Consider the following 9,716-nt stretch of genomic DNA (forward strand, 5'->3'; position numbering starts at 1 on the left):
TGAAAAAGAAGGAATAATTAAGAGGAGAATATTCAAACAAACATATGATCAAAAATTTGCAGAAACATTTGAAGCCATAACTAAAAAAACTGGTGAAGTAGTTGAAGAAACAAAAGAATTAGAATCAACGAATGTTGTTAACACTTTTGTTATAAAACCACCTGAAGGTGTATCAGTTAGCGAGGAATTATTTCAAACATTAGCTATAATATCTAAAAGTAGAAATCAAATCAAAGTAGTAAGAAATGAACAAAACCAAAATAACAATGAATAGTGTTGTTACTGAAACTCAAGGTGGAAATAATTTTGAAATTGGAAACAAAACACAAGAAGAAACACCAGAAATTCAAAAAGCGCTAGCACAAAAAACTTCAATTTTTAATAAAATGAGTGATGATGACTTGTTCACTTTCGTTATATTCTGAATGATATTAATTATGATCCATATACCGATCGTAAATCTAAAAGGCAAGAATATATAAAAAATCCTAGCTCACGACTTGAAAAGTTTTTTAACCTCCAATAGCAGCAATAGCAATTGGGGAATCAGACAAATGTGAATCTTTAAAGTCAGATTTAGAAAGAAATTCTCATAAAACTAAAACAAATCCATCAGACTATAACGAAATATGGGCTAGATTACAAGTTCTACTAGGATTAAAATTAGCAGGACAGACCGATACGCTCGTAGAAGCTTCACAAATGCCTGATGCTTAGTTTTAAAAGGTGAGACTGAGACAGGGAAACAATATTGAAACATTATTGATAAATTTAAAACTCAATATCAAAATCAGATTCATCATCAATAACGATTATGAATATATAATTGGAATTAACCAAGAAAACACTCGAATAAATAGCTTTCAACACTAGAGCAAAAATTGAGGAGAATATGCTAGTAGTGATGGATCAATCAACTCGTGAGGAAAGTTTTTATGAACCACTTCAAACTAATAACAAATAATTCAAAACAGCAATTACTTTTTTAACTGGTTGTAATGGTATTTTCACTATTACAGATGAAAACAACAAATTTTTCTATATTACTCCAGAAAAAATGATCCTTGATATTGTTATTCCAAAAGGTGCTTATGAGTTGAAAGCAATAGATTGAGCAAAGCAAAAGATTAATGGTTTTAAACGGAAACTCTGATTGAGAATCATTTCCATTTACAATTGAACCAAATTATAAAATACAAGGATCTATAATTGAAATTGAGGATGGATGGGAAATGGATTTTACTTATGATGAAACAATTAGAACTATTCTAGGATTTACTGCGAGAACAGTTAGCGAAAAATATAATTTATCTGATCACCCTGTTGATATCATATCTTTTAACCACATTTTTGTTGAATATGATATTGCTCAAGGAATGATTGTTAATGGAAAAAGAATTCACGTAATCCACAACTTTACGATGGATGTAGATCCAGGCTATAAATATATTGAAAAATTTAGGGGTGGAATTGAGTGGTTCATGATGGAGAGTAAAAATTTCCTCTCTACAATCAACTTTAGACTACGAAACGAAAATGGCAATCTCGTTTCTTTTAGCGGCCAATCTGTTACTTTTCGATTATTGATTAAAGAACAATAACTTTCGATTAATAAATGCCTAAGACAATAATATCAAGACCTAATATTCACAAACAAGAAAACAAAACCTATAAAAATGAAAACTGAACCCAAGAAAGACAAATTAAAAGAATTCAAAGAAAAATTACTCTCTGATTCAGGATTTCTTAAAATTTACTTATCGATTTTCAGAAAGTAAGTGAGCATAGAAGATTTTCAATTAATTGACGAAACATCTATCGACACATCAATAAATAAAAGAGACTACACAAAAATATATCACCAATATCAAGCAAGTCTTAACGACTCCAATCAAAATGTTGAATTCATTTAGGGTGAAAATAATAACTACCGTCAAAATGGAAATGCTTATCTTCAATATGATATAACAGTTAGGAGAAACGATAATGCCAATTTTGCAGACGCTTCTGTAATTAGATTAACCAACATTGCATTGGCTTACTGTTTTAAAGAAGCCACTCTTTCAACTTTCGGGGGTTCACAAATAGAACGAAATAAATATGTAGGGCTATTTTCAACAATAATGAGAGTTCTAACAAGCAAACTGCTTGGTTTTTTTAGAAAAAAAAATTTCTGGAATTTTGTTTTAATGTTTCTGATAAGGATAGTGTTTTCTGAAGATTGAGGTTGTTCAAGCTAACTTTGCATAATTTGCTAACGTTTCTTAGCAATTATCAACAGTGGTACACTTGTCGTGGATTATCTGAGCTGTTTATTTGTTCCGTGTTTTAGATTCACAAGATTTGTTGTCAGAACTTTAGACTTCATACCATTCTCTATTTTATGGAAAGAAGACACAATAAAGTTCGCAGAAAACTATTCTTAAATTTGTTGACCACCAACTCAGAAAATTTATGGCTAAACAATGAAGAGAATCTTAGATCAAGGTTTGTTGTGAACGGTTAACAATATAAATAATCAACCGTTCAAAAAGATTAATTAAAAAAACTTAAGATTCGGCAGTTTTGCAATATTTTAAATCTTTTTCGAAAATCAATTTTGTGCTCTGAATTATACAAACAAAATGTTGCAAAATTTAAAATAAAAAAAACTTAAAATTGATTAATTGTAATTAAAAAACTCTTTTGCTCAACGATTTACAAAATATTGATGAACTTTCCCCGTTGGCTTATAGTTTTGGGCTGTATCTGTCTTGTTATTTTGTATGCTATTTTTGGTTCTTATGCAAAGAATAAACAAACTTTAATTTTGTAGCAAATTTAAAGGAAAACCTACTTTAGCGGCTTTAAAATGATATCCGGTTTGTGTAATTTAAAAATGGAATTTTAGTTTAAGTACTGCGCTCTTTTTTAAAACTTGCTAAACTGTATAATCGCTCTCCAAAAAGAATGCGGAACAGGAAGAGAGATGCCTTTTCAGCCTTCGTTTTTTTTTGTTATCATTGATAAGACATTTATTTTCAAATTATCACTTGCTTAAGCTAATACATTTCATCACAATTTTTTGGGCAAATGTACGCTTATGCACTATTGACGACTCAATACAATTTTTTTATGAATAATATTTTCAAACATTAAGACATTCTGGTACTGCTTATGACTCTGATGCTATTCTTTACAGATCTTTTTGAAATTGAAGAACTGATGAAAATAAGCTTGGCAGTGCAAACAGCTCCTCACGGATAAAAAGAAAACGGGGAGAAAAGTGGCTCACCACATCCATACCTGCTTTGAGAAAAACAATTTGCATATATACTTTGCATATATTATCACACGAGGTTGCTGTGATTTTTTGATGACTGCATACATTCAATCTGCTGCACATTGCACACTGTTTTAGAAAAAAAAACTGGATGGTGTGCACTGTTCCAAGAACTTGGATGCATGTTTTTCAACACCTCTTGCATCTTTTACCATCAATTTTTACATCACTTTTTAGATCTCTTAAGCCTTAAAAATTTGCTACAGGGAGGGTTTTGTAACTGCGAGTTAATATTTGTAAAAACTGAGGCGTGTGAAACAACGAGTTACCTCAAGATCGTCTGAATTGCGATGAGTGACATTTATTAACCTTATTTCTTCCAGCGACTCACCGCACACATTAATGCTAATAAAGTTGTCCCAGGTTGACCTTCCTAGACGAGATTTTGAAAACTTACGACGGTGGTGTAGAGAATTTACAAAAAACTTTGTTAAGGTTTATCTCAAAAATGTCTCTTTTTCCTTCATTTTGCCCTCTAACTTTTCACACATCTGAAGAATCTGATAAATTTCTCAAAGAGTTTTAGTCCAAAAATTTTTTCAATTTCACTAGAAATTTCCCCGACAGTTTTCATTCTATTTCCTATTTTAGAGCACTTATAAAACTTGGTACGGCCTTACTACGGCACTTGATAATCGTGATACGGCCACAGTACGGAAAATTAGAAATTTCATTACAGCCTTACTACGGACCGTAGAAAACTCAACAAGATCTTAGTACGGTTTTTGTGCTAGACATATACGGTGCTGTCCTACAGCCTTAACATTTTTTTTCAAGGTTGGGCAACCTGGGATAACGTTAAGTTGACTCGAGAGTATTTAAAAAATTCAATTACATAAGGTCAAAACTCAAATTCTACGAGAATTTCAAGTTTTTTTTAGGACAATAGATCCTCTTTCAATTCATATAATTAATAATTTACAATTTACACCAATTTTCATATAAATCTTGGTTGCTAATTTTCAACTGGTCTTTAAGGCAATTGATTTTTGTAAGAGTTGATCAGTTTATCACAGTTTTCTTTCATCATTCTTTAATGATATGTTTAGATGGGTTGATAGCGTGTGCTTCCATTAAAATGAAATACGTTAAGATGTAATCACATTAGAACTGCGTATAGTCGTCACAGCTAGTCAGCAATTTTGACATCAAGTCAAATTTATTTGTTTTTGTCGCAATTAAATTCGCTGAAATATTTGGTCAATATCACACAACCATTTTTGCAGATCGGATTTTGTCAAGTATTCACTCTCAGGTGCCACGATTGTGTCTTCTGTTTTTGTTTAATTTTCGACTAAATTTCATTTTTTGAGTGAAATTTTATGTCTTGATTCTCAGAAATTTGGGCTGTGATGTTGTGGATTATTATTAACTAGTTATTAATAGTAATAATAGTAATCGTCATCGAAAGAATCGTAAGTTAGATATGTTGGAGTTCGTCGCCTTCGTCTGCCACGTCCACGTCGACCCCTCCCCCCATCACCTCCCCTATCCCGTCCCCTATCACGCCCTCGATCTCGGTCCCTATCTCCACCGCGCCTCTCCCTCCTTGGGGGGCCCCGACGTCTCGGACGTCTCCTACTTTCTTCCTTTCGATTCCGCTTTGATTGTCCTCGACATGCACAGGCCATAATTGCACAGACGCAACATGCGGCAGTGCCTAAGAGCGCGAGTATTAAAATTATAAGCATGGCTTGAAGTTGCTCACAAAGCATTTCAGCTACTGGTTTCATGTTAGAAGGAATTTTTCCCCGCCGGATTTCGTCACAGTCCTCATAAAGCCAATCGTTTGCTGGTATAATGATGATAGCCACGAAGTTGAAAAGCGCTGAAATGAAAGCAAAATTGCGCTGAAAAAGGTCAACAGCTCGATTTCTTCCAAGATGGAGAAAATCAGACAAAAAAGACCAAACTGAATATTTCAACTTCGAGTGCACAAATGCAGATCTCGAGATCGAAGTACGTTACTGCGAAGATCTTCTAGAAATTGGATATCTGATCATAGCAGATTGAGCGCGCTCATTTCTGATCATAGATGCTTTAAAGATCACGAAAGGACAGATTTCGGACGCAAGAAAGTCTGATTAAAGGCCGTTCAAGTGCTCCATAGTTTGATCAGAGTATGCTACTAAGTCAAAAGAAAAGCATACAGTATACATTTGCTTGTCATGCATTTGAAAACAAGTTAGAAAACAAACAAAAGACAAGGAGAAAATAACTAGAGAAATGAATAAATTACATGAACGTGTTCCAATAAACAGACAAGCACAAGCTTTTACAAATTATTTTTACTAGTATTTTAAGGACCAAACTTTTCATATATTTTAAAGTGATTGTTAAATGTAAATGATTAATCATACTGTTGTTATGGTTATAAAATTTTGAATTTACATTTTACATTTTACAAAAAAACTATACCATAGAACTATAGATAGTCTCTTGAATTTAGTCTGAAATTTATCTGCAAAATGGTCGAGTAACTGTCTGATTAGAATACTTCTCATCAGAGGTCTTTTTTCTGGGACGGTCTGCATATACGTTAATTTCGACGAACGACCGTCTGAAAATTGTTACTTCTGAACGTACAAAAGTCTGGACAACAGTGTTATCCCTAGTATGGGACCTCAGTTTGACTCCATCTTGCGCGGAAATTTTTGAAACCGCAAAGACATATGCCATACGCTAAAGTGACTGCAGTTTTCCATGTAGAGCACAACTCTAAGGAAGCATACTAACTGAAAGTTCGCCGGTGAAGTCTAATTTTTTTTCAAAATATTTGTCCATCAAACTGCATGCTGATGTTGATTTTTTATTGTATATACCAGAAATGCAGTAGAATTTGATTACTACTGAGTGCAATTTCGCATTTAGAAGTCGCTGATGAATTATTGCTGCTTAGACAAAAAATAATGTTAAATTTGCAACGACTTTTTTTTTGCTTGTTGTGATTTTCCTACCAAACAGCCAAATACAGGCTAGTAGGTGTTTCTATCCGACTCAGAAACTCTAATAAAAAACTGATAAAAAGTTTCATCTACAACTTGTCGAGCCGACGGGTTTTTGGTGGTTTTCTCAATACAGTGACTAAATTTAGATGCAACCTGGATAGCTTCTACATACATCAGTGACTTCATGGTAGAGACAGTGACAGTGACTCAGCCACCACTACATAGACCTTAGTGCGCTAGTTAGCATGGAGCAGTTTTTTTGGGGGGGGGGGGGGTATGACGAGAGTATGCTTTGACTCTATGCACATTAGGCAGCGGAGCTTTCAGTTTAAAACCGGCAGATCGTTGTTTTCACCTAGAGAAAAAAAGGTAACCGGAAAATTACCATTTACATAACCAATCCGTCTCATTCTATAACCCCAAAGTTTCAGCTCCAATTAACGCATAAGTTGCCACCCGGGTCGAGGTTTGGCGGTGAAATATTATTCGTAAGAAATGAGTTGAAACAAAATAATTTTCACTGTGTGTTTCTTACATCTTTTTGCGGTGAATGCACTGAATTGCGCTGAATTATTTATTTTCACCGCGTTCTCGGTATCCTTAAGAAAAAGACTCTTCTGTACACGTGTTCGAACCTCTTACCTCCTGCATTTATTCAACTTCTTATTCCACTGCGCCAACTGTCACTTACTTCTTTAACTCTTCTTATGAACTTAAGTAAACGTTGAAAAACAAAAGCGGTGAATTTTTGTAAGAAACGCGGCGTAGTGCGGGTTATTTTTTTTCACAGCATTCACCGCATTCACCACATTTCTTGCATTAATTGGCCACTGAAGTTGATGCAGCGAATTTTTTCTAAGAAATGCGGTGAATTTCGAGGTGAATTCTTGAGCGAAATGCGGTGAAATGCGGTGAAATCTTACAAAAATTCACCGCATTTCTTACAAAAATTAGCCCAAAAAACCTCGACCAGGGGACATAAGTTACGAGATGACTGATGTTGGAAGGCAGATGGAAAAACCCACAGTACTTGCCTTGTATTCCCAGGCATATCATTAGCCCGACCATGAATGCAGTATTGTCTTCCCGGCAGCTCCTGCAGCACAGTCCTACCCCAAACAGAACAATAGTAGGGATCGACCAGACGAATGCTAGGACATGACACGCGCACAGACCATCCCACTCGTCTCCGTATAGTTTTTCTACAACAAACAATGCTTATTGAGTGCGCGTGAGAATTGCACTGACCGATATTATTGGGCATTAGGTTTGTAACCTACGTAGTATAGATTTTGTTGAACTTTAGGAAGTAGGACAATATTCAGTATGATCGTTTTTTATAGACAAAAATGGCAAAAACCTTTTTGGTTAATCGATATTATTAATCGGTGAACGTAAGAAATGTATTCAAACCGGTTTTCTCATCAAACCAATTTCATAGAGCCCACACTATGTCATCATGACTTACGCAAAAACCTTATGATCTTTGATTATTGGAGTTGTTTCTCAGTAGTCACAAAACCCTGGTCAATATGTGCTCGCCGTTTCAGCGCATTATTTTATAAGAAATGCGTCTTGTACTAATAATGTACGAAATGAGCGGAAAAGGGTTGAATGTGATCCGTTTTTTAACTTTTCAGTACAATATTCGTAAATAATAACACGTGTAATTACGATTTCTATGATGTCTAATTACGTAATCTGATCTTTTTTGAATAATGACCATTTTGTAGGATAAGCACTGAAAAGCGGTGAAATGTTTTGAAATCTTTTAAGAATTCTGGTTTTCAGCTCACTGCTTACTTAATTCAGTACTCTTCTGACAAAACGTTCTGATCAAACCCAATCATATCAGTGTGGCGGAGTGGAGTAAGTGATGGATAAAATGCCAGATCATGGTTCGTGCATCATTTAGAAAAATAATTTAGCCCATTTCATCCCGTTTCGTACAGTTCAATTTGGCACGTTTCATCTTAAGGACAGGTCCCATATTTTTTCTAATGAAAAGCGATCGAGCGATCGAAAATTCTAATTCGAGCGATCGAAAATTTAGAATTTAGCACGTGCTCTTCACGTGAGTTAAAATTAACACGGTGACGTTGTCGTTTCTTCAAATCAAGAATTGAGAACAGGGAAGCAACAGGGAAGACAGGTTGTATGACAGATGAAGATTGTAAGCCCGGGAAGTCTTGCAACCCCAGGAAGATTTGCGTACGACGTCGAGGAGCTGCAATCAAGCGACAGTTTGGATGCATGGAAGACTCCGATTGTGATGAGAGATCATTTTGCAGCGATTTAAAAAATTTGCGTAATTGAGGAAAGAACGTAGAGAAGCACCCCCTTACAAAAACTTTGAACTAAAATTTGGGTAACTAAGTGTACACAGTTAAATTCCTGATTATTCTGAAGGCATGTAAACTTTAACCTTTCCGTTATATTATTAATTTACATGTTTGGAAAAAAAGTAGGTTCTTTGTTATATTTAGGTTTCAGCTGATGCGAGTTTGATTTTGTTATTACTTTTTTGATACAGAAATCGAATTTTCGTCACAATTGATTTTTGCTGTTTGCTTTTAATTATTGTCTATTCTAGTAGTCTCTGTACAAGTTTCATCGGCCCTCTAGCGTACCATTATTGCATTCAATTAGTGTTTAATGAACAATATGTATGTTTTTGAAAGACTTCTATCTCTTCATCATTTGGTAGCCAATTAAGTCAAGAATTTTGATGAGCATTTCGTACGCATATTAGAGAGCCTCCTTGTTTGCCATAATACTCAACTTATCTATATCACGAATTTGTTAAGAGAAAGGCTTATTTGCCGCATACAGACCACTCGTTCAACTTTTAAACGAAAATTTCTAACTGTGATAATCCATTTCCTCGTATGGACCATAGCATTTGCCCGCGGCATCCATTGCGTCAGGGCTGAAGCAACCAAACAATGCAAACATAAATTAGCTTCTTCCATTATTATTAGATCAGAACTGATTCGTTTCAAAACTGGTAGAGTTTCTGGCAAAATTTTGACAAATGGTTTATTGGTTCTCATTTCCCTAGCTTCACTTCAAACCCCTCAATTGTTGCAATAAGTTGGTTTCATTTGCATTTCAAAGTAATTAGCACTGAAAGTTGTTTTCTGTAAAATTAAATCTTAAAACTATTGGAACCATTTATGTTAAAGCTTGTCGGAACTGGCTTGATTTGACCTCTAATTTTTCGATTTTCAAAGTTGTTGTTACAACCGACAAGTTCCATTTGCTTATTCCATTTGAAATAAGTTCAGTTCGAATATGGGTTCTTGGGTTCAAGTTTGTATATAGTTTTTCTAAGTTAAAAGCTGAATGCGGCGAACGTAGGTAACTTGAGGCTGAAATAAGCGATAAATTTATGCAGTTATTCAGCTAAGCTGAGCTGTCGTTATTGTTAGGCAACATCACCAATA

The 9,716-nt window shown here is 34.7% G+C and overlaps 1 protein-coding gene across 1 annotated transcript in view; it reads right to left on the bottom strand.

The window, feature by feature from the left end:
* Positions 1–4,278: 4,278 nt before the first annotated feature.
* LOC142340684 (uncharacterized) overlaps positions 4,279–9,716 on the bottom strand; it is a 6,423-nt gene continuing 985 nt past the window's right edge. Inside the window, exons 2-4 of the mRNA XM_075391377.1 lie at positions 9,138–9,199; positions 7,305–7,472; positions 4,279–5,150 (exon numbers count right to left, since the gene is read on the bottom strand). Coding sequence (XP_075247492.1) covers positions 4,702–5,150; positions 7,305–7,472; positions 9,138–9,199 — 679 coding nt within the window. The 3' untranslated portion in view covers positions 4,279–4,701. The remainder of the gene's footprint in view (positions 5,151–7,304; positions 7,473–9,137; positions 9,200–9,716) is intronic.

The sequence above is a fragment of the Convolutriloba macropyga genome, chromosome 6 (genome assembly GCF_964194025.1).
Source record: "Convolutriloba macropyga chromosome 6, txConMacr16.3, whole genome shotgun sequence".
In the NCBI taxonomy this organism is placed as follows: Eukaryota; Metazoa; Xenacoelomorpha; order Acoela; family Convolutidae; genus Convolutriloba; species Convolutriloba macropyga.